Source organism: Vanessa tameamea, chromosome 29, assembly GCF_037043105.1.
Source record: "Vanessa tameamea isolate UH-Manoa-2023 chromosome 29, ilVanTame1 primary haplotype, whole genome shotgun sequence".
NCBI classification, from domain to species: Eukaryota; Metazoa; Arthropoda; class Insecta; order Lepidoptera; family Nymphalidae; genus Vanessa; species Vanessa tameamea.
Genome location: NC_087337.1, coordinates 1,606,148 through 1,632,168, shown reverse-complemented (window position 1 = coordinate 1,632,168; position 26,021 = coordinate 1,606,148). Strand labels below are relative to the sequence as shown.

Genomic DNA, 26,021 nt, shown 5'->3' with positions numbered 1-26,021 from the left:
ATATTTATTAAAAAATGTATGACATTTATTTTCGCAAAATATACACAAATATATCATTTTGTCACGTCGGTTACATTGTGATAGATATATAACATAATTATTTCTATAATAGTCTTAGCATTTATCACTGGAATGTGACTAGCATAGTTTTAAAAAAGAATTAATACACTTTTTTTTCATTCGTCACATTGAGGAGAGTTCTCACCAAGAGCAATTACGGTTTAATAGAAATTAATTTTCTCAATTCAACTAATCTTGTTATAATAATTAGATGTTAATTATTCCAAAAGATTGCCAACAGTTACAAACACACCTGAGAGTTAATTAGTTACGTGATTCACAAATTTAAAATACAGATTATATACAAAAAAAATCGTTCACGCCAAAATGTTTCTACAGTGAAAAAAATAAATTAAAAAAACAAGCAAATAATACTGAGATTTTTAGTAAACATTAAAAATTTAAGCGTAAGTTATAGAGATCATCGTCGTCGAAATAATAAATGAATTAGCGGGCGGGGGGATGTCTAGCGCGCGGGGCGCGCGGAGGGCGGGCGCGCGAGGCGGCTGGCGGAGCGCGCGCTGCTGTACGACAGGTAGCGCTCCGACAGGTCCGGCGCCTCCGTCTGCTGAGAGAGGTGTCGCTATTTGAGGCTCCGGGCAGTAAACGTAACTGAGGACTACCAGTCTCCGGGCTATATACTAATATACGAATTTCTCGACAAAACCGAAAAAATATGCAGAACGTCGGGTTCCGTAGCCTTCGAGGTAAAACTGTTGTATAAGTGGGAAATTCAAGCCTCACCACTTCATTTATTGTATACACTCTTAACACAACTTTACTTTTAATATGGGGGGGGGGGGTTAGCCTTGAACAGTTGTAATTCATTCGAAATAGACATATACAGAGTTGTACTTTTTTTCAATTTCAGATGTTATAGACCTGTGCCGGGTGTTTTTTTTTAAATTAAAAACTTGACATACATGTGTGTGCGGTCTGTGCGGCGGCAGTCTGGGCGCCATGTTGTTTCCGGTGTACGCGACGCACTTCACTTGCCACTCGCCGAGTTGCTCGTTCCAATGGACGTATTGCTCGATTAAAGCCTGCAAATATTAAACACATGTTAAACAACCGAAACGGCCACATGCGCTTGTTATTGTGAGACGCGCGTATTGTTCAATTGAAAACCGGTTTTAAATTGATCCGCTCGATTGTATTGAAGCGTTATCGCCTAGTTATGTTGTTTGCAAATGGCTAACATCGCGAATGAAGATGAGCCATTGAGTGAAAACGTGAGAATATGCGACATGGAAGAATTAGGAGATACGATATCGGAAAGTGAAAATTCGAATAACATAATAAGACCCAATAAAAGAGATAGACGTACAGATCAGGATGAGTTATGGTTAACTGTTACGAGACGTGGAAAAGTGGCTCGTACGAATGATTCGAATAGAATTTCGAATTACAACATTGAAATTAGTATTACGTCAGCAGAAGAATTACCTAAGCTTTTAAATTGGCTAAAATTTTGAAATTAGAGAATATTAAAGACATTACGAGGGTCAAATATATAAATACGTTTAAAGTGATCGTACAATTAAATAATGAAATCAGTGCGGATAAATTATTAGAATCAACATCTTTTAAACAAAACGGATATAAATGCAAAAAAACGTTTGAAATTACACAATCTTTTGGAGTCACCAAAGACATTGATTTAGAAATTACCGAGGAGGATATATTAGACAGTTTCAAATGCGACATGGTGATAACAGGAGTTAAAAGATTGAAGCATAGAAATAAAGCTACGGGTCAAGGGGAACCATCTGAGGCCGTGCGAATACGTTTTAAAGGAACTTCATTACCATCAAAATTTTATATCTTTGATACCGTTACTAATGTCAGCACATACCTTAACCCAGTTACACAGTGTTCCAGATCTTGGAGATGTGGACACAATCAAAATGTGTCCATCAAATAAATGTATTTGTCCTAAGTGTTGTGGTTCTCATGCTAATTAGAACCACAACACTTAGGATACTATAGATTTTAAGTGCAATAACTGCGATGGTAAACATATTACATTGGCTCGTATATGCCCGACTTATATTAAAGAGAAACGTATTCGAGACATCATGGCAGAATTCAACTGTACCTACAAAAGAGCTTTAACTATATATGTCCCTCCAGAGCCAAGATATATTGATTCACAACCTCCTATGACATATAGAAATGACGATAATGATTTACACAAAAATCAAGACAGCGTTGAGCCATGTTTAAAATAGAGTGAAGCGACGTATGCTCAAGTATTAAAGAATACTTCTAATAAAGAAAAACCCCAAGACAAGAAATTTATAAAGAAGACTAGGAAAGAGAAGAAAACGAATTCGGGAAATAATTTAGAAGGAAAATTAGATACAATTCATGAACCAGAACCAGAAAGTGAATACGAGACCAATTATACAGAGAACACAGAAATAAATAAAACTAGTTTTGAACAGAAGATTACTTGGCAATTAATTTATTAAACAACTCAGAGATAAATTGTGGGATAAACAATTAACCTTAGACAAAAAAATAGAAGCATGCATTAAAATAATACTTCATTAATTATGTTCCTTTGTGAGACATTACTCAATAGAATTGCCTTTCTTTGCTTATACTAAACCATGGATAGTGGCAGACACGAACACATAACAATTAATAATCTCCAATGGAATTGCCAAAGTTTGACAGATAAATTAACATCTTTTGAACAGCTCTTATTTGCATTAACTGTAACATGGCTAAACGAAGATTCTGATGTGAGGATTAGCGGTTATAATATTTTCCGTAAGGATAGGAGCGCTGGTTATGGTGGTGTGGCTGTTGACTAAAGATTCTATTGAAGCTCAAGTACAAGACACAAGAAGCAACAACAGTGACATTGAAGTCTCACATATTAAGGTGTTTAACTGCGAAGTAACAGAAAATATAGCTTCAATATATTGCCCCCCCCCCCCCCTCTGTTAGAACATGCCAACAAGACTTGGATTTCCTTTTCTCACTATTTACTAGAAAAACGCTTTTACTTGGAGATTTGAATGGGCATCACACTACCTGGTCAAATTGAAATGACGCTAGAGGCAATCAAATATTTGCATCCTTGTTAAGTCTTAAACCTTATTACCCTAAATGACAACAGCAAGACTCGTATCCAATTAGTAAATGGAAGACTTCGTCAGTCCTCCCCGGATACCTCGATGGTCACTTCTGATGTTGCAGTAAAGTATGATTGGGCTACTTTAAATGAAAAGTTAGGAAGTGACCACATAATTATTAAAATATCAACCAGTTCTGTGCTTCAACCGTCTTCTGTAAAATAGAGAAATTTAAAAAAGGCTGACTTGAATTCATATAGCACGATCCTTGAAGTTAGTTTCGCAAATTTTGTATTGCCCGACAGTTTTCAAGATGCTTACGACTGTTTTGATGAGGAAATTAACAGAGCAGCAGATAAATATTTCTCAGAACCCCGGTGTGGTATTCGTTCCGAAATATTATTGGAATATCAACCTGTCAAAAGCAGTAGCTGAACGTATGCGTGTTACAGGTGGATTTGTAAAGTCAACTCCTATACAAGTAATGGAATCAGAACTCTGCTTAAAACGTTTATTTATTCGAAGACAATTCTTGGCTGCAAAATATATGTTTAAAATCAAATCTCTTCAGTGCAACAAAATAAATAAAGTATTAAAATAACTAGTCATTCTTCTCAACAATAACTACTGGAGACATAAGTAAAAACCGCCACTTGCAGTTACTTATGAAAAATTTAAAGATACCTAGCACTACTAATCAATTAGAAATGTTTTCTCTTGATGATTCGATAACGAATATTGATTTATCAAATAATATTAAATTTATAAACCGAAACGTAATTATAACTCTTCAGAAATAAAATCGATATGCTCCCAAACCTTGGATAAATATAAAACATATTACCGATTTTTTACAGATGGATCTGAAGAAAAAGATGAATCAGGGGCTGCCTTTTACGACGATTATTTAGGATACGGTTTTAAATTAAAAATTAAAAATGAGTTATCTATTATGCATGTGGGACTTTCCGCTATAGCTGAAGCATCATTGTCCATAGATACTATAGATCATGATAAAATTGTAATCTTTACGGACTCGAAAACTCCTCTTCAACACTTGGCTCGGTGTACCTCGACTATATTATACTGAAACTACTATTGCACTTTAAATGTAAGGTTATATTAAAGTGGATTCCGTTGCATGTAGGCGGCAATGAAAAAGCGGATTGTTTGGCAAGAGAAGCGTGCAATAAATAAATAAATAATAAATAAATAAATATTGGACAACATCACATACATTACTCTGATCCCAATGTAAGTAGCTAAAGCACTTGTGTTATGGAAAATCAGAAGTAACGACGGTACCACAAACACCAAGACCCAAGACAATACAGAAAATTAATGAACTTTTTCTACATCGACTCGGCCGGGAATCGAACCCTCGGGACCTCGGAGTGGCGTACCCATGAAAACCGGTGTACACCCTACTCAACTACGGAGGTCATCAAAAGGTGCAATGATGGCATTGAAGTAGATTTACATCCTTCTTGGTCAGATTACACATACATAATTAAAAAATCTTGCTGTGACTTGTGGAAGGAATACTTTGATGAAAGATCCAAAGAGAAAGGTATTTGGTATAAAACGATCCAGCCTGAACCCCCTAAATCATCTTGAATTGATAACAGTCGGTTTGATAGATCAGAAAAAAAAATAAACCGAAACGGCGTAATGGTTAGTTAGTTTCATTTTCATGTGCTTAATTAACGCTTTATTTAGTTTACACATAGTAGGCGGTGTAAATAATCCACGTAATGGTAAGTGGTCACCACCGCCCATAAAGGTTTCGCTGTAAGAAATATTAACTATTCCTGACATCGCCAATGCGCCACCAACCTCGGGAACTAAGATGCTACGTCCCTTGTGTCTGTAGTTACACTGGCTCACTCACCCTTCAAACCGGAACACAACAATAGTAATTATTGCTGTTCGGCGGTAGAATATCTGATGAAAGCTGGTACATACACAGACACAGTGGTTTGCAAAAAGCCACCACCGAGTGATCGTATCACAGAAACACTAATAATAGGTGGTGACTACTTACCATCCAATTTACAGTCTATACCTATTTGACATAAAATAAAAATAAATCATTCCCAAAAAAAGTTTAAAGCTACACTAATATTATAAATCCGAAAGTAACTCTGTCTGTCTGTTGCTCTTTCACAGCCAAAAACTGAACCGAATTTGATGAAACAAGCCTGAAGGCATAGGCTAGCCTTTTATGTACATAAGATAATTTTCTCAAGTCACTAACTTGATACTCCTTAGGTATGTACGCGTCTAGAACCAAATCAGCCAGCTGTAACTCTCTCCTAAGAGCACGAACTCCATCCAGGATCCCTTCCATCTCCCTCTGCTGTTCACGTTGCTGGTCTGCGAGCTCAGCCTTGGCCGAATTCAGCAGCTGCACCGCTCGCTTCAGCTTCCTTGTCTTCGCTGCATTTTCCTCTTGTAGACTGGAGTAACGTTCTTCGAGGTCTAGACGTTCAGCCTGGAAGTGTTTACAAGTATTATGAGATGATATCCTCTTGAACGAATTCAGCAAAGAAGCGTACCGCGTGCGACATATTATGGTACACGACTTTGACAACGCAAGTACTCTCTACGACTAACCCTCATATTACCATGGGACGTCAAATCTGACACAATGGCACAATGTCGGCTATACGTGCTCTCCGAGGCATACGAACTTGAAAACGGTCAATTTCCAGAATCTTTGCTCGCATGTTTTTGAGCCCCATATTTGTAAATCGACCATCTGATGTTACGTGGGCACCACCGCCCATGGACATCGGTGCTGTTAGAAATAATTACCTTCCCCTACTTCGCCTTCGCTTCAGCCTTGGGTACTAAGATTTTACGTCCCTTGTGCCTGTAGTTACACTGGCTCACTCGCCCTTTAAACCGGAACACAACAATACCAAGTATTGCTGCTCGGCGGCAGAATAGCTGAGTGGATGGTACCTACCCACCACGTATTTCCGATATGGCGCCCAGAATACAAAAAACAGTTTTGACAATAATACTTTCCGACTTATTGTACGATGAACTATATAGTATCATTTAATTGTATTAAATATACCTCTTTCTTCTGCAAGTCTTCCTGGAGCCGCAGCTCGTTGAGTTTCCTGAGCTCCAGCTCTCCAGCCGCTTGTTCCAGCAGACGGCGCTGAGCGTCCGCTTTGTCCAGAAGGTTCTCTCCCCCCACCAGCACTTTGGACTCCAGGCGCTGCAGCTTTTCTTTCAGCTCTTCCTGTTGCTTCCTGGAATATTAATTTCGAATACGTATTATATGAGGTGATTTCAATAAATTATATTTGTATGTAAATTTTTTGCCGTTACAAAGTCACACCGTCGATTTGATAACGGATCTCTGAGGAAAGCATTTTATCAGAGAATGGACATTATTGTTTTTAGTATAGTCAATGAACTCCTACTCACTTTGTCCTTTGCAACTCTGCCTTTTTCTCTTCGAGGACCTTACGAGCGAGATGAGCTTTTTCGCGACTTATTTTCTCCTGCAAAAAAAATGATAATCTTTATTAATAAAAGTTCGATTCAATCATGATAGGAGTTACTGAGACTTTATGCGTACGCGAAAGTTTACAGATAAAAACAATTTCATTTTTCCTTGTTGCAATATAAAATATTTACGTAGACTCAAATTCAGGCAGGTTTCCTCACGATGTTTTCCTTCACCGAGCACGAGTGACAAATTGAGTACATGGAAATTCATTGGTGGTGATCGTTCTAGCCACATGTGTCAACCAAGTCATACTAGCGTAGCGGAATTAGCTTCAAACTTCTCAAAGGGGGAGGAGGCCTTAGCCCAGCAGTGGGATGCTTAAGCTGTTATAGTTATAGCCTTATTCTAACCGTACAAAGATAGGTCTTGTAGCGATGGAAAAAAAAGTATTTTTGGGGTCTTTTTTTCACATTTATCTATACATATAATAAAATTGGAGTGTCTGTTTGTAATATTAAAATAACCGCTTTTTACTAAATGTAAATATATATGTATATATGTATGTATACACGGTACATATATACCAAAATAACATTTTTTCAGTGTCTGTTTGTCTGTTTGTTCCGGCTGGACCGATTTTGACGGGACTTTCACTGACAGATAGCTGACGTAATAAGGAGCAACTTGGCCTACAACTTTTTTCATAAAATCAAACGCGCGCGAAGTAGCCGCCAAAGCTTATCTATGAATAAATTTAAAACTCAAATAAAAAAAAAAAAATAGTAACATATATTTATTACTTTTATTAAATTATATAAATATAGTACCTGGAGTTAGTACTCAATGTTGTTCATAAAGGGTTTAAAATAATCTAATTGTATTTATTTAACATATTATGTACTAGCTAAACCTGTGACGAAATTATTAATATACCATATAAACCTTCACCTACATTTTACTGTTACATAAAAAAGGTAGCTCATGTCCTTCTCTTGGTCTCAAACTATCTCCAAAGGAGATTTCATCTAAATCAGTTTAGCATTTATAATATTAATATAGATTTTAAAAGATGGAAAAATTACTACATAGACCTACGCCGGTTCTTTTTTTAAATATAATTAAAAAAGCTTTAAACTTACTAATTATATAAGTCATACGTGTGATTTAAATTATAACATAACGTTAAACATACCTTCTCTTCTCTACGCATTTTCCTTCTGATTTTCTTCTCTTCTGGATCAAGTACATCCAGCTCGGGATCCGTGAGAGTGTCTTCTGATAATTCCTCTTCCGATATCTCTACTTCTTCTTCTTCTATCTCTGTTTCACAAAAATAAATTGTTCAGGTTAACTCTCCGTGGTCGTGAAGGATTGCCAGAGGGGTGTATTAACGAACATATTTTTGCTCTGTAACATCTGTTGACCATTGCCAAAATCCCTCAAAAAGAATTCGATTCTATATATTTGTCTTTTGAAGTGATAACTTCTTATATTAAACTTCGTTACGTAACGCGTTACGGCGCCAGTCTGTCTGGCTTTCGGTAATAATGATACTAATAATGTACATACACAAAATTCTAATGTACATATTCTATTGTAACTAAGAATAAAATATATTTTATAATCAATAAAATATGTTATCAATAAATAACATTTAAGTAAAAACCTAAGCAAGCAATCGAGTTAAACAATTCCGTTATTAAATAGTTCAACTTAGATTAGTTTAAGTTATCACTTCTGTCGGGCGCCCCGAGACGCAGTTGTTTTTTTTAATGATAGTCTTCAACATAATGTCATGGTCAAACTTACCGTTGGAATTCTCTTCGAGTTGTTTTTTCAGTTGGTCGATTTCTTGTTGGAATCTGAGAAATGTAAAAATTACGTTGAAAACTATTACGATCATAATCTGCTTTTAAATAACTACATTTCTTTTTATGATATCGGTTGGCGGACGAGCACATGGTACCTGACGGAATCTGGTCACCACCGCCCATAGACAATGGCGCTGTAAGAAATATTAACCATTGCTTACATCGACAATGTGCCACCAGTCTTGGGAACTAAGATGTTATATCCCTTGTGCCTGTAGCTACACTGGCTCACTCACCCTAAAATCGGAACACAACAATAATGAGTACTGCTTTTTGGCGGTTGAATATCTGATGAGTGGGTGGTACCTACCCAGACATGTAAGATGACAATTTAAAAAGTCCGTAGTTTTCTTGGTTCGCTATTTAAACAACGTACATTATAACTTGACAAGGTCATTTGAACCAATAGATTAATTCTAGTATCCCTTCCCCTATCCTTGTCCCTGCAATTCCACTAGCTCATTCATCAAACTGGAACACAGAGCACAGCACAGTTGTTTGAGTATTTACCACCAGAGGATCCATTTCCTTTTCTAACTGGTGAAATAAACATTATTCAGTGAACTGTACCTAGTGAGCAAGGCGTCTCCCGGCTCGCTGTTGATATGCGTCTTGTTTTCGATATTCTTCGCGCGGTTCGCGTAACGAAGCGTGCTGATCGTCTCCACGTAGTTCGAGTCAGCTGGACCAACTGTTGCTATCTGTGTACAATCAATCATTTATATCTACGGTGATTTCTGAACGATTTTGGACATTCAATCTTAAGGGAGACCGAATATGCACAGGACATTTTATAGTGCACAAGTGTGTGCGCAAACAGTGCGTGTTTTACTTGGTGGTAGGCTTTGTGCAAGCCCGTCTGGGTAGGTACCACTCACACATCAGATATTCTACCGCCAAAGAGCAGTACTCAGTATTATTATGTTCCGATTTGAAGGGTGGATGAGCCAGTGTAACTATAGGCACAAGGGACGTAACATCTTAGTTCCAGAAATCGGTGGCGCATTGGCGATGTAAGGAATGGTTAATATTTCTTACAGCGCCATTGTCTATGGGTGGTAGTGACCACTTACCAGGTGATCTATTCGCTCGTCTGCCTACCGATATCATAAAAAAAAATGACATGTTCAATCTCATAATCCGAGGAGTCGGTGAGTCCAACACGATTGGAACGAGTTCAAACGCAGGACCAAAGGTTTTACGTGCGCACCGAGACACGGGAATGTAGACACTACCATATTCCAGACTAAGTACTGTTACTGAGAATTTTTCGGTACAAAAATTCAATAACTTTTCATCGTCCCCACCTGGGGCTTGAAGCCAGGACCTCGGTGTAATGATTGAACTGCAGTCATATATTTAGCTGCTAGACCACCGATGTATTGAAACAGGATTTTTTAAATTTATATATATATAATTTCGCAATTGGATACTTTCGGTAGTAAAAAATAAATGATGAAATTTGATTAAAATTAAATCATATGAGCAATATACTTAAATATCCCAAAAAAACACGAAATATTTGTAGCGGTTAACGTTGAATGAGTGCCAGTCGTACACGACTGTTGTTTTTACCAGTATTACGCCATCAAAAAATTAATTTTATTCCAAGAAAACGTGTTTATTTTGCTGAAATATTTTTGTGGCTTTTCATTAGGAAAACCAACATTTTGAAGTACTTTTTCAAACATAGTAGAATACGCCCTATTACTTAATAAAAAATGTCGTATAAGATACAAACCATGACAGTCTTCGAGTTACCCCCCAAGGAATCCTGCAGCAATCTGGTCAGCTTCGAGTTCCTGTAGGGTATGTGGGTCGATTTCCCATCGACCAGCGCTGAGATGACGTTGCCAAGGACGGATAAAGATTGGTTAATCTTGGTCGCTTCCTTCAGCCTCGTGCCCGTTGCTTGCGTTTTGCTTTGACGTTCTGAACCCTGGAAATTAATTAAAAACATACTTTATTAGAGGCTCATGAAGATTCCACTTAGTTTAAAAAGTAATATGGTAGTTACGCCTTTTTATAAATAAGTATATACTCGTTATTTCAAGTCAAGGGGTCGGTATCGCTAATACACCTTCATCACTGGAAGTGTTCTTCTGGACAAACGCTGGAACTGCTAGTAAGCTGGACTAACCTACTCCAATGATCTCCACAATAGCCGGTCTTCCGTTACCCGTCCAGTGATAGACATTGCCACTGTTTGAACCACTCTTTACATCACCAATGCTCCACTAACCTTGGAAGCTTTGATGTCATGTCCCTTGTGCCTGTTGGCTCACTCACCCTTCAAACCGGATCACAACAATATTGAGCATTTCAAAATCAAAATTAAAATATACTTTATTCAAGTAGGCTTTTACAAGCACTTTTGAATCGTCATTTAACAGACTATTTAAAGTAAAGCTACCACCGGTTCGGAATGTAGATTCTACCGAGAAGAACCGGCAAGAAGCTCAGTAGTTACTCTTTTTCAACATCTAAGAATACAGTCATGTTAGTTAAATACAATTATATATGTATGTCATGTCTCCTGCCTGGAAGTCAACGAGCGTTAACTCCACGCTTTTTTATCATCAATATAATCTTGTATCGAATAATATGCCTTCTTTACCGATGTATTTTTTACAAATGACTTGAATCTATGAAACGGAAAAATGTATTTGGTTTGACAATAGAATATATTATGAGCGCTCGATGTCTACCCAGACGACTTTGCACAGAGCCTCCACTAAGTTATTGAAGATCAAAATCAAAAGATACTTTATTCAAGTAGACTTTTACGAGTACTTTTGAATCGTCATTTTATTATAAATACAATTTACTAAACGTGAAGCTGCCACCGGTTCGAAATGTAGATTCTACCGGGAAGAACCGGCGAGAAACTCAGTAGTTTTTCTTTTCCAACATTTGAAATGAAATAATTGATGTATCAATCTCTATAAGATATTTATATTAAAATAAAATCAACCTTACCGCCAAGTCGACAAGGTGCAATTTCCCCATCTTGACGTGCATCTTCCCATCAGACCCTCGCTTGCTGTTCTCCACTGTTATGGAGAAGATCGCGTGTGACCTGGAGCTTTCTATGTTCATGGCTGTCGCCCCGATGTGCCTGTTCTTGTTTCCGACCGCCATTATCTTCTCGAGCTCGTCTGCGTTGTGGACTACGTACCCTGGAAACCAAAACGCAAGCTGTGGTTGGTCAATCGACCTATGTAGGTGTTACTCATGAAGAATTCCACTGTCAAACCTATTGTTTGGCTTTGTATTGTGGTGGTCCGTGAAAGGTGAGTGAGCTGGTGCAACAACAGAGATATGCTTCTATCACAATTCACATCGATAATGCGTCACCAGCTTTGGGAACTAAAATGTTCCAAGTCAGATTATTCGTTAGGCAGTATATGTAACTGCCTAGGGGCCTGCATTGACTATGGGCCGTGGGCAAAATTGAGAAATACGTAAATTGTATAAAAGTACAATGGCAGGCTGTAAATAACCCACAGCTGGACTAAGGCCATCCCCTTTCAAGACGACGCTTGGAGCTTTATCCACCACGCTGCTCCGATCCAATTAGTGAATAAATATGATAGTATTTCCTTGATTTTTTTCTTATGAGATTTATTGACGGACGAGCATATGGGCCACCTGATGGTAAGTGGTCACCACCGCCCGCGCGCCAGACAAACGCGCTGTAAGAAATATTAACCATTCCTTACATCACCTATGCGCCACCAACCTTGGGAACCAAGATGTCCCTTGTGCCTGTGATTACACTGGCTCACTGACCGTTTTACCCGGAACACAACAATACAGAGTACTGTTATTTGGCGGTAGAATATCTGATGAATATTATAAATGAATATCAGACACATGCAGGTTGCCTCACGATGTTTTTCATCGCCTCCGAGCACGACAGGAATTTATAACAAATTAAGCACATTTAAATTCTATGGTCATCGCATTCATCGGTTAAGTTGGATTTAATATGGGGTTACTTTCGTTTAAGAACCCATGACGTGTACAACGGACAGACTTCTTGGAAATCAGTTCATTCACAAAACTATCAAGGGCACTTGATTAGATCTGCTCTGAGAATGCCTGCACCTGATAGATTTCATGGTACCGAAGTGGGTATTGGACACATTGCTGCTGAATCGGGCCCTAAAGATGTCAAGTCCAAGAGTTAATTTTATCACTTATGTTTAAATCAACATCTCAATACCTGTTAGATCCTTGACGAATACTCCTATATCTGGTCTCTCCTTCACCTCAAGGCTCTGGTGGGGGTTGTTCCCAAGCAGGTCCCGTACTTCTTCGTTGTATATCTCAAGATACGTAACGCAGACCAGGAACCTGATAGAGAAATGTTATCGTCCAATGAACATTGCTCCAATTTTAACACATCTAGTAATAGAACCCAATCGTCAGTTATTCCACAAAAAAAATAGTTTGTCTTGTTGTATTACAGTCATTACCGTCTTTACCTTAGGGCACATGGGGCACGTGCCCAGGGCCCCCATCCTGAGAGGGCCCCGAAGAACTAACAATTTCCTTCACACGTTTGTGCTCACGTTGACTTCTATTTAAATTTTCGAAAGTGATATGATATATTTGTAAGAAATAACTAACATATTTATTAAAAAGGCTATTGACGACAGTCGCTATTAAAAGTAGAAAGACTCAATATTCATGATAGATATAGATATACTATAAAATAGCCATAAGATTGTACAACCAATCAGATTCCTACGAATTTACGAAAATTACCGCACCGTTTATTTGAAACTATACTCAAGGCCTGGCTATAAGCAAAATATTTGTCCATGGTAGTAAATATCTACCAAAAGGACCCCAAATTCATGAGTGCTCAAGGGCCCCAGCATAGCTTGAGACGGCTCTGATTACAATAAGATACTTCTTTCCAGAATTTAATTGCCGTTGGTTCTGCTGGTCCTGAGACTCGGCCGGGAAAAGAACCCACGTGATTCCATTATGAAAAATAGCGTCCGAGAGAATTTATTAACATACAATACCTATTTAAATAAACTCGATGCCGCGTTGGTTTAGTGGCTGTTTATAAGACCAGGTCAATAGAAAATTAATTGGATTTATCCGACGAAATTTCGGAAAACATGCAAAGCCGTTGATTCGGGTCTGCACTTTTTCCGATCTTGTTGGATTCGCCGTCCCATCGGATTATGTGCAAGGAATAGAGAGTGCTCCTGTGTTTGACACACTTGTACACTAAAACGTCCTGCGTTAGCAGGTCTCCCTTGAAATTGGCCCCGTGCCGAAATCGGTCAGAACGACATCATAATCATTTATTTAAATATATATCATTTGTAGCAAAAACATTGGTAAAGAAGGCATATTATTGGACACAAGATTATATTGATGATAAAAAAGCGTGGAGTTAATGCTCGTCGACTTCCAGGCAGGAGACATAACATACATATATAATTGTATTTAACTAACACGACTGTATTTTTAGATGTTGAAAAAGAGTAACTACTGAGCTTATTGTCGGTTCTTCTCGGTAGAATCTACATTCCGAACCGGTGGTAGCTTTACTTTAAATAGTTTGTTAAATGACGATTCAAAAGTGCTTGTAAAAGCCTACTTGAATATAGTATATTTCGATTTTATAACATCTTTTATAGCAGAACTCTTTCTTAGAACTGGTGCGCGTAAGCTAATCGAAATATACATATTTTTTTTCTGTAATTTTCATTAATTTCGTTTTTTTTTTTATTCGCAGAATAATCTAGTTGTAAATCCTCACTTTTCGTCGTCCTTCGCCTTCGCGATGTGGCTGAATATATGGGCGAAGGAGTTCGGTATGATGCCTCGCAGTTCCGGCGCGGAGTTACTTCCGGCCATTGTGTACGTCTTCCCGGTTCCAGTCTGACCATACGCGAATATAGTTCCATTGTAACCTTTGAGGACCTGCTCCACGATCGGGTTCGCTGTCTGAACATAGATGTCCATCTGAAAAAAAAAAACCTGGTGTTAGAAATTTCGAAGATACTTCCATTATTTATACTAAGATTATAAATGAGAAATAACTCCGTTTGTCTGTCTGTCTGTATGTTGCTCTTTTAAAGCCAAACCACGAATGTATAATGTATGAAGCGAGCTTGAAGTCCAAGGCAGTTTCTTTCGCCGGTTCTCCTCAGGTCCGAGGTATTAATTTCCGAACCGGCGGTAGATTATTGACTATCAATAAGCAAGTGTAACGCTTCTATAATGAATAAAGATTTTTGTCTTGACTTTGACTTTGTAGGACATGGGCTTTTTATACCTAACACCCGACAACCAACCCCTAATTTTTATAGTGCCACCGCCGCCCAAAGACATTCACGCTGTAAGAAATATTAACCATTCCTTACATCGCCAATGCGCCGCAAACCCTGGGAACTGAGATCTTATGTCCCTTGTATCTGTAGTTACACGCTCTTTAAACCGGAACACAACAATATTATATACTAGCGACCCGCTCCGGTTTCGCACGGGTGCAATGCTGATACTAAATATACTACAGAATGTCCTACAACGTTCACAGTTTTTCAGTCATTAGACAATACAAACCGCTATGTCCCTGCGTTTTAAATCTGTAATATCTTCGAAAATATTCATTTAAATCACACGCTGTAAACGGCCATATTGATCTATATGAAATGCACAATGTATTTAAGGCACTTAATTGGATATGAATTAATGCTGTATTGCTTAAAATCGCTTCGAAAATAAGCCATTATTTCTCGTAAAGAGTTAAGGATAAAAATGGCTATTGTAGGTTATTCCTAAGAGTTATACATATATCATCGCGGACTCTTTGAAGGCCTTTTTAAGGTTTACAATAGTTTAGTACATTATTTTGATCTATGTCAGAATTCAGCCAGCGTTTACATTGTAAGCGAAAAAAAAAATGTTTATTGACGACGTCACATTAGAAACCTCCAAAAATATCAGTGTTTCTCTACTATATTGTGCGTGTATTATACATATAAACCTTCCTCTCGAATCAATCTATCTATTACAAAAAACCGCAACAAAATCCATTGTGTCATTTTAAATATCTAAGCATACACAGGGACAGACACTTACCGCTGGGTAAGCGACTTTGATTTATGCTATATAATGATATACAATGTTTTAAAACAAGTAAGCAAGTTACATTAATAGTGAAGATACAAAGGCATTACAAACTAGGTCCTGCGGCTTTGCCCGCGCGTAAATTTAATATTATATAATTAAATTATAAAATTTTACCTATAGCACACAAAGCGTCGCTGCCATTTTACCGCCCCGAAGGGATTAAAATTAGCCTATGACCTTCTATATACCTACACAACCTTCCTGCCCAAGATTAAAAAAAAAAAAAAAAATATCCCGCTGAGTTTCTTTCGCCGGTTCTTCTCAGGTCCGAGGTGCTAAATTCCGAACCGGTGGTAGATTTTTGACAATCAATAAGCAAGTGTAAACACTTCTATATTGAATAAAGATTTGACTTTTGACTTTGACTTTGATTCTACCATTGAAAGCAACTTTGTATTTAAGTTACAGGTATTGCTCGATGTACAAGTGAACTGTGAAGTTCTTTATGAGTAATAAAATTCTTTAACCTGAGTTTCCTCGTGATTCTTTCATTCACCGAGCACGAGATTAATTATAAATACAAATTAACCACATGACAATTCAGTGGTGCTGGGTTTTGAACCCGCAATCATCGGTTAAGATGCACGCGTTCTAACAACTGGGCCATCTCGTCTAAATACATAGATCAATATTAAAAATCAAAATATACTTCATTCGAGTAGGCTTTTACAAGCACTTTTGAATCGTCATTTAAGAAACTACATTAAGTGAAACTACCACCGGTTCGGAATGTAGATTCTACCGTGAACCGGCAACAAACACAGTAGTTACTCTTTTTCAACATCTAAGAATACAGTCATGTTAGTTAAATACAGTTATATATGTATGTATGCTTTTTTATCATCAATATAATCTTGTATCGAATAATATGCCTTCTTTACCAGTGTATTTTCTACAAATCATTTTAATTTATGAAACGGCAATGTTAAATCAAATATATATATTAGGTTATGTATGTTGACATAGTATATATATTCTGAAGTATAGCTAATTAGGTCAAGATAGAGTGGGACGTTGAGATGTTCTCGTGAACCTTGGCGCAACTTAACATATATATATATATATATATTGAGGAATTTCTCCAGAAGCTCATACCAGACTATGTTCTTCGGTTCTTAGATATATAATATATATATACTTTATTGTTTACATAATATATTAACAAAGTCGCATTCCCGTTGATGCGTTTGAACTACGCAACGGATTTCAATACGGTTTTCATCAATAAACAGAGCGACTCAAGAGGAAGGTTTACATGTATAATACGTGCATATTATAGTTGAGAAGAGCCGAGAATTTAAACATTCCTTGCCGGATAAAAACAAGAAAATTTCTTATAATATTTCGTCTTCAACCTGAAATTTGTATATAGGCCTTTGTTGTTGTGTGAACCCGGGACGTGTAGTTAGTTCTTCATTTAGTTTTCCTTTTCCTGTCCCCGTGAATAAAGGTCGACATAAATATAAACATCATGTGAAGACCCAGGATTTTCCAATTTTACATTTTAAATGCCCAGAATGACCCAAAAAAACAAGGATTTATAAATACATATATCTGTTCAATTAATACTTCAGCGACATTAAATTAAAAATTTAAATATAGAATAATATTTTGACAATAATATGTGTTTTTTTTTTATTTCGCTAAAGGCGAATGTATGTCAAAATCTAACTCGTCCACGGTGTTGCAAGTATATCTTTGCTTCTCGTGTCTATGCAATGTTTGTCAAAATTTAAATCATTATTAAAATCATCTTTGTTATTATGAATACTGTTAAAATAGAACGGTTTTAAATAAAACCTTTTTTGCTAATTATTATCAACGTTACGAATGCGTTTCTTAAGAACGCCTTAACGGTGAGAATGAATGCTACCTATCGAAAATTTCTAGATATTGAAATCACCTAGAAAATAGTCCGCGACGAGGTATATCCATTACCGTTTTTTCCATTGGGAACATGGGGCCCCTCCTGAGAGGGCCCCGAAGAACCAACAATTTCCTTCACACGTTTGTGCTCACGTTGACTATCTATATTTTCGAAAGTGATTTGTAAGAAATAACTAACATATTTATCAAAAAAGGCCATTGACGACAGTCGCTATTAAAAGTAGAAAGACGTGCTCTTCATGAAAGAAATAGATATACTATAAAATAGCCATAAAATTGTCCAACCAATCAGATTCCTACGAATTTACGAAAGAAATTTAGAACGCGTGCATCTTAACCGATGATTGCGGGTTCAAAACCCAGCACCACTGAACTGTCATGTGGTTAATTTGTATTTATAATTAATCTCGTGCTCGGTGAAGGAAAGAATCATGAAAGGAAGGAAACTCAGGTTAAATAATTTTATTACTTACCGCACCGCTTATTTGAAACTATAGTTAAGGCCCGGCCATAAGCAAAGTATTTGTAAATAGTAGTAAATATCTATCAAAAGGGCCCCAAATTCATGGTTGCCCAAGGACCCCAGCATAGCTTGAGACGGCTCTGAGTATATCTATATGTTACGGTAAATTCAGATATTGATATAATATGACTTAAAATAAAATAGGTCAGGCCTTTTGCATAAATTAGTGTACAATTGTTATCTATGCGTTCCTAAGTCATTCAAATGAGAAAAAACTTTTTTTAGGCTGAATATAAAATACAAGATCATTTTTTTTTTGTTATGTAGTCCTTTATATGTTCGAAGCCGAATCTGGTTGCTGGTTAATATATAAAACATCGAATATAGAACGCATACTACATAAAAGAATGATATAGAACTATGATAGTCGGAACTTTCGACCAATCCCGTATCAACTGGGTCATTAGAACAGGGCCGCGGCCCGCGACCCGCGCGGTTTGAATGCGCGATGCATCTATTGATTTTAGCTCGCAGCTCCTGGGGAAAAGGGGAGGGGGGAGCCTCGGGCGAGATATATTATGCGGCAAATATTAGCTTGGGTATATAACGCTGCTTTTGTTGCTGCGACCTGGATTCCCTATGTTATGCGTTGATTATTATATTAATTTAATCTTTATTAGTATGAGATGAAATAGCGTTTATTAATATTTAGTTTTAAGTGTGAAATTTATAGTAAAAACTTTGTCCTTTTTGGGGGTATTTTTTTATTATCGGAGATGTACGATTTTCGCCTTTGTCTTAATTAAATTAGATGTAACAGATTATATTATTGTAAGAATTTCAAATATTGACAGAACTAAAAATTATCATTCTCAGTATCACAAAGGCGGTTCAGTTCTGCCAAATAATGTTGGTTATTTTTTTTAAATTACGTTTACGTTATAATTATACTATTAAATACGTTTTAAACTCCGATAATTATTTAACAATTTTTTTCGAAAAATAATAGATAATCTTTAATAATATAAACTGATTTTATTTTTTTTAATTTATTTATTTGGGAGCCAACGTGATATACAAAGTATCCAATTCTATATATACATAAAAGTCTTCGAAATATTACAATATACATCGTTTTTACAGGCTAACTCGTCATGTAATAACAAAAAAATACTACTGTGCCTATTAAAGATGAAACAAATTAAAAAAAAAAAAGAAAACCATTCAAATTTCAAATTATAAAGTAAACATATAAGAATAAATAAATAAATAAAACTTATATTATGATACATATAAATCAACAAGATAGAATATATGTATATATTTTTTATCAACTGTCAAGAAATATAACAAGCACGATATATAAACTGAAATGAGATTTGAACTACGAGAACATCTGAAGGCCTCGTCAAAATGGCGGACAGCCGGGGTTCAATGTTCAGCGTTTCACGATCGGGTCGAGTTTGAAGTACATATATATTGTAAATATGCAACCGGATTTGCGACCTGGTACTAAAACGGGCAATTATCAATAATCCTTACTTTTGATAATCACAATAGACACAACTAACATATACATATATGTTGTTATATATCTATATCTATTTGTCGCTTTTTAGAGTTTAGTCGTTATGTTAGGCATAATAAATTATCATAGCAAATTCCATTTAATTTAGCTAAGGCTTCAAAATTCAAGACCAACAGACAGACAGACTTTTGCATTTATATTAGTTAAAGTATATTATTATAAATGTATTTTTGGGTAATATCGTTATTATTTTAAAAATAAGCAACCGTTTTAACTCGAATAAATTAAATAATCTATGATTTGCAACATGGCAATTTTTGCTGTTGAAACACTTGGACCTTGGAGTAGAAGTGCAAAGAGCTTCATTAAAAGTATAACACCTCGCCTTATTGTCTCCACTGGTGACAGGAGGGCTGGTTCGTTGCCCAGAGGATCGGAATTGTGATTCAACGGGGAAATGCTGCTAGCATACTTGATCATTCCACGCGGTCAAGATTTATACAGTAACTATTTTTAATTCATATTTTTTTATATTTAAGGACTTGATGTTAATAAATAGTTAAAAAATTTAGTTAGTTAAATTTTTTGGATTTTTTTTAACTAAAATAAGGTTTTAAAATTTAATTATTTACTTCTTTTCTTTGCTTGTTATTTTTATTTAAATATTTGTTTTCTTTTTTTTTTTTAAATTGACATAAAGACTTTTTTTGTAATTTTGTATGAGAATGGTGAGTTGTACTGTAATCGGTTGTATATAGTTAGTTTTAATTTAATGTAGAGTGAGTTTTGGACGCATATTATGTACGACTGTTAGGGATCCCAATAAATAAACAAATAGGTAAATCTTATGTAAATAAATATTGTCATAAATGTACTTTTGTCGTTTAAGGACCAAACCACAAAATTTTTAATCAGTGTTTCTGTTACAAATAACGCATTTGTTTTTATAAAAACGAATCTCATTTAAATTATACTCTATCCCAACCATAAATTAACCAGGGGAACTATTTTCGAAGTTATTTATTCCAAACACGATTTTGATGTGAAAATTACGCTTTAATTTATATAACGCTTTGTTTAAAATAATTTCCCACTGTTGTTCTAAAGCAGGTGTCTGGTGTTCTATGTCTTTTCTGTACCTCTGATAACATATACTCTATTCCAATATTAAATTAATATTAACATATATTCTATTCGCTTAGACCTCAATTTTCCCTTACGTGACGAATTCTGTCATTTTACTCTTCTAATTAAAATAACTTGCTTCCAAAAATACATTTACTTCTTGAGTCACCCGTACGAAGTCGGGTCCGCAGCTAGTGTTGTTATGTATATAAAAAAAACCCCTCCCTTAATAGATACGATTATACAATCATCGCATAATAATATAAATTATAATTGACATTGATGATAACAAATTAATACCTTATCGTGTTGCAGAAGTTCGATCGTAATCACTGTTTTAAAAAAAAATACGCATACCTTTAGTTGGTATAACTTTAGCAGATCAGGATGCCAAAATAAATTTAAGCTTGATCATATTTCGAGATGGCCCAGTGGTTAGAACGCGTGCATCTTAACCGATGATTTCGGGTTCAAACCCAGGCAGGCACCACTGAATTTACATGTGCTTAATTTGTTTATAATTCATCTCGTGCTCGGCGGTGAAGGAAAACATCGTGAGGAAACCTGCATGTGTCTAATTTCAACGAAATTCTGCCACATGTGTATTCCACCAACCCGCATTGGAGCAGCGTGGTGGAATATGCTCCATACCTTCTCCTCAACGGGAGAGGAGGCCTTAGCCCAGCAGTGGGAAATTTACAGGCTGATTATGTTATGTTATGTTTATGTTAATAAGTCTCCAACAAATATATTTCTCAATCCCTCGCAATCGTCTGGTTATTTCTCGTAACAGATCTTCTTTTTTTTTTAAATATGTGATCTAGCACCTTAGGCTGTATCTAGAAAGTTATCTCCACCCTAAGGTGGAGCGCGCTTTTCTAAAAGATGCCTATTCACTTTAGACTTGAACATTGATGGCGGTGAGGAATACGGAGGTCGGAAGGTTATTCCAGATCTTAACAGTGCGTACCCAGTGGCGTAGCTGTCTTAGAGCCAGGTGCAGTGCATCAGGGCTTTTTTTTCCTATCTATAATTTTGAAGGACAATATAAGTTAGTAAGTAATAAAGAGGGGGTGAGGGCCCGATTCTCTTCCTATGCACCAGGACCCTTGTTCACCTAGCTACCCCACTGTACGTACCTGAAAACTCTGATGCCTTACAGTTCCAAAAAAATCAATAAACGTATTTGTGCCAAGTCTTAAATATTACGCCACATAAAATAATACGAATTAAAGTTTAACAAATTATTAAACAATTAATTACAACAGTAATATCATGTAAAATATGATATAATAAAACATCCTATGACATAGCTGGGGTAACTCGCTACATAATGTCAATAAAAATCCTCACACAGACGACGTGGGGTTAAAATGATACCCAGCCCGTGTACCTAATAAGGGTATTCAAAGTGTTGTGTTTTGCACACACTTGAGCATTGTATGTCTTGCGTTGGTCTACCTTGAGATTGACAGCTTTCGCCGAAATCGATCAAGACTAATTTAGTATATATATTTATATACCACACACTAGATGTACCCTAAACTATAGCACACATTTCATTTTACTTCAAAAGTTCCGATAGCAAATTCGCCGCCGTGCAAAACGCATTTGTTTCGGGAATTCATAATGAATATATATTTGAGATCGACCAATGATATCGCGTCAATTCAAGGTCAGAGTTGTCTGTTTGTCTTCGCTCTTGTGGTTGGAATACAAGGGACGAATCATCTGATTTCTATTACGTTGAATTCATACGAGCCCCATTGTTTATTTAAAAATATATTAATGTCAAGGAAATTCGCGCCATAATAGAAGATATGGATTAATAAACTATAAAAAAAATAAACATACAACCTCTTTCTTTACGCGGTCGGCTGAATTTTAGACGACCACGCCCATCTAGCTCAATGTTATTTGACATCGTATTTTCGAAATTGACAAAAAAGGCAAAGATAGCAATGTATAAATCATAAGCATAATTTATTATAATTTTCTGTAGTTGACGTCCATTTTCTAATGTTGAACAACAAAGTATAAATAAATATATAACTATACATTATTTACGTACCTACATTATAAAATGAAAATTAAAAAAAATGACTAACCTATAATTGACCAATGCGTAGGTAACAACTACTGATTAGTTTTCTATCATCATTTTTTGTATTGTTATGTTCCTAATCGAAGGGTGAGTAAGCCAGTGTAATTATAGACATAAAAAATATAAAAATGTAAATCTCAAAGTTAATGGTATTTTTAGCCTACTTCCGCCAATAGTATACCTTATATATATTCATACGTATATATTCATCGTAAAAATACCGGCCTTACCTATCGTAACTTCGACAACATTTAATATTAAAAAAAATATGTCATACATATTTTTTAACATTTTGTACTTAATAATAATGTCAAATATAAAAAAAAAGAAATGTGTTCGTATTATAAAAAGGGTACGAATTAAATTTATAATAATTCAAGAAATTAAAAAATAGTGCATCTTCGAATAATTTAATGTTATATCATTGAGTATATGTTTATTTCTGTACAATAAAGAGTATTTATTTGATTTGATTTGAGATATTTCAAGCACTACATAAAATGATAGTCTCTTTTTACAATAATCTTATTAGTTAAATCGTAAAAAATATATATTTATTTAATAACAAGCAATTTGTAAATAACTAATCGAGTACGAAGAGCAACGCTATCCCAGAGTAGGTATGTACGATAAAATCAATATGGTCTGGACGCCATCTTGTCTCGCGAGCTCCAATGGAAGCTCACACAGATGGGTACTGAAATTTGCTTAATTTTATACAAATCATACTTTCGCTGAAAAACTTGCATTGTGCAATGTTGATCTATTTCGTTTTCGGTTACGTATTTTATTTAATGCAAAAATGTCGAAAACGTTTAATAATAATAATAATTCGTTTATTATGTAGGATTTATTAAACGTAAATCAACTATAGGTTCGGAGCAAAGTTGCCACCTGGTGGTAAGTGTTCACCACCGCCCATAGACAATGGCGCTGTAAGAAATATTAACCATTCCTTACATCGAAAGATCTTGGCAATTTGTATTTCTTTATTAAGCATGTAAATTATAAAAAAAAAAAATGTCTAATGGTTTCTGCGGCCTTGATGCAACGCTATGACGTCACGCCATTAAATTAGAACGCACAGGAATATTCTATTTGTAAACAATTTTCATAGAAGACTAAAGTAGGTATTCTGTACGTAAGAGTACGAAACATGCTCAAATCTACGATAACTTGCTTAATTAGCTATTCGTATAACAGCCTAGCCATTTTACTAAACAACGCGTCCACCCCTCCCATTTTCAGGGAGGCCCCGAAACGCCGAAATATTCGCTATACTATTGTTAGAGACTAGCCCTAGCCTCCAATACGGTGCTACGTCATAGGATATCATAATTAATTATATCATTAATAATATCACATATTATAAATATATACAATAATTATTGTAATTCATTGATCAATAATTTGTACAAGTTTAGTTAATATTCTTTTATATGGAATAACATTTAATACCTACTGGCATGTAACACTGTTTCTTATATTAAAAATGATTGAGCTGTCATAAGGAAAACAATTGGATGATTGTGAGGGTTTGTAAAGAAATACAGAGAGATTGGAGCGTCATTGTAAAACATAATTTTATTTTGCCGTCCCGAACTGCTGAAATTACAATATACATATTTTCCTGTTACTTTGGAATGGACTAAGCAGACACCGGCATACAAATACGACACAAAATTGACGTGAGTGAAGGCAAATCTGTCTGTTACCGATTCACGATTAAGACGCTGAACCGATTTAGATGGAATTTGGTATGGAGATAGTTCGAGTCCAGGTGAAGGACATAAACTTTTTTTTTAATTCACCCCCTCGAGGGAGTCAAATTGGGCGTCACGGTTTGTGTGCCATCGGTAAAGTTTAATAAATTTCGCGCGCGTAAAAGTATACATATATTATAATTATCAGAGGGTAACTCTGTCGGTCTGTTACTGAACCGATTTTGATTAAATTTGGTATGAAGCATGCTTAAGCTCCAGGGCATAGGCACGAAGTCGAGGCACAAAACTACTTTGATATAAATACAAACGTGATTATATATTTGTTACGCTTTCACGTCTTAACTACCGAACTGATCATCATGAAATTACTTATATATAACCTATTCCAATGGAAGTAGGAAAAAAGATAAACAAACCTTAGATTTACGTATTTCATGCGATTTGCTAATAACTCGGCTATATTGTGCACTACTGAGAGTTTATGATTAATATATCTTTATTTATAATACAAGACTATTGCACTTAACTACTTATATCCACTTTAATTTTACTTCCGAAATTCCGATAACAGTTCATCGACATACAAAACGTAATTTTTTCGCAAATCCATAGTGAATATCATAGATTAATCAAGCTCTCGACCAATGACATCGCGATTCAATTTGCGGTCAAATGTTGTTTATTTGGCTTTTCTCCTCTTGTGGTTGGAATAGAGTATACGTTTTCAGAGGTACAGAAAAAGACATAGAACACCTGACACCTGAGCTTTAGCCCAACAGTGGGAAATTATTTTAAACAAAGCTTTATATAAATTAAAGCGTAATTTTCACATCAAAATCGTGTTTCGAATAAATAACTTCGAGAATAATTCCCCTGGTTAATTTATTTATATCCGCATCCGAATGTGCGAAAGAGACGAAGAGATACAGCTGCCCCCTTTCATCATCAGTTTCGTAACGACAAATCATTCGTTAAATTTCAAAGGAATGTTAAGAGCATCGATGCGTCCTACATTTATTGCATAAATTGCTAAATTAAAGCACACTTGAAACTCTAGGATTTATTTAACATCGATTTAAGAATTCATATTAAGCGCTTTACCGCTGCAAGTGCATTTATAGAGACTGAAGAGTTTATTAAAAACGCGTTAAGTCCAGGATTAAATCAAACCAAAATACTTTAATCAAGTAGGCTTTTGAGATCACTTTTGAATTGTTATTTTACACGATCAAATAAAATGTAAAGCTACCGGTTCGGAAAGTAGATTCTACTGTAAGGAACCGGCTAGGAACTCAGTAGTAATTCTCTTTCCAACAGTCAATTATATAGCCTATACAAACATATTATAAAATTGGAGAGTCTGTTTGTAATATTAAATGCATATGTATGTTTACACGGTACATATACTAAAATAAGATGCTTTTCAATTGTTGTTTGCCTGTCTGTTTGTTGGTCTTTGGCACGGCTGGACCGATTTTGACGGAACTTTTACTGGTAGATAGCCGATGTAATAAGGAGTAACTTAGGCTGCAACAATAAC

At 35.8% G+C, this 26,021-nt stretch overlaps 2 protein-coding genes across 3 annotated transcripts in view; both read right to left on the bottom strand.

Annotated features, from left to right (window-relative positions):
- The window catches only part of LOC113395897 (hemolin-like), a 284,073-nt gene that overhangs the window by 154,490 nt on the left and 103,562 nt on the right, over window positions 1-26,021 (bottom strand). The window lies entirely within an intron of this gene.
- Window positions 48-26,021, bottom strand: part of LOC113395877 (kinesin-like protein KIF3A) — a 31,778-nt gene continuing 5,804 nt past the window's right edge. Inside the window, exons 3-14 of one of the 2 annotated variants that reach the window (XM_064219687.1) lie at window positions 14,275-14,480; window positions 12,715-12,845; window positions 11,466-11,665; window positions 10,228-10,425; window positions 9,057-9,187; window positions 8,425-8,477; window positions 7,808-7,935; window positions 6,591-6,667; window positions 6,232-6,412; window positions 5,404-5,640; window positions 984-1,103; window positions 48-643 (exon numbers count right to left, since the gene is read on the bottom strand). In XM_064219687.1, the coding sequence (XP_064075757.1) occupies window positions 527-643; window positions 984-1,103; window positions 5,404-5,640; window positions 6,232-6,412; window positions 6,591-6,667; window positions 7,808-7,935; window positions 8,425-8,477; window positions 9,057-9,187; window positions 10,228-10,425; window positions 11,466-11,665; window positions 12,715-12,845; window positions 14,275-14,480 (1,779 nt within the window). In that variant the 3' untranslated portion in view covers window positions 48-526. The remainder of the gene's footprint in view (window positions 644-983; window positions 1,104-5,403; window positions 5,641-6,231; window positions 6,413-6,590; window positions 6,668-7,807; window positions 7,936-8,424; window positions 8,478-9,056; window positions 9,188-10,227; window positions 10,426-11,465; window positions 11,666-12,714; window positions 12,846-14,274; window positions 14,481-26,021) is intronic. The other variant, XM_064219688.1, reaches the window with a different exon arrangement.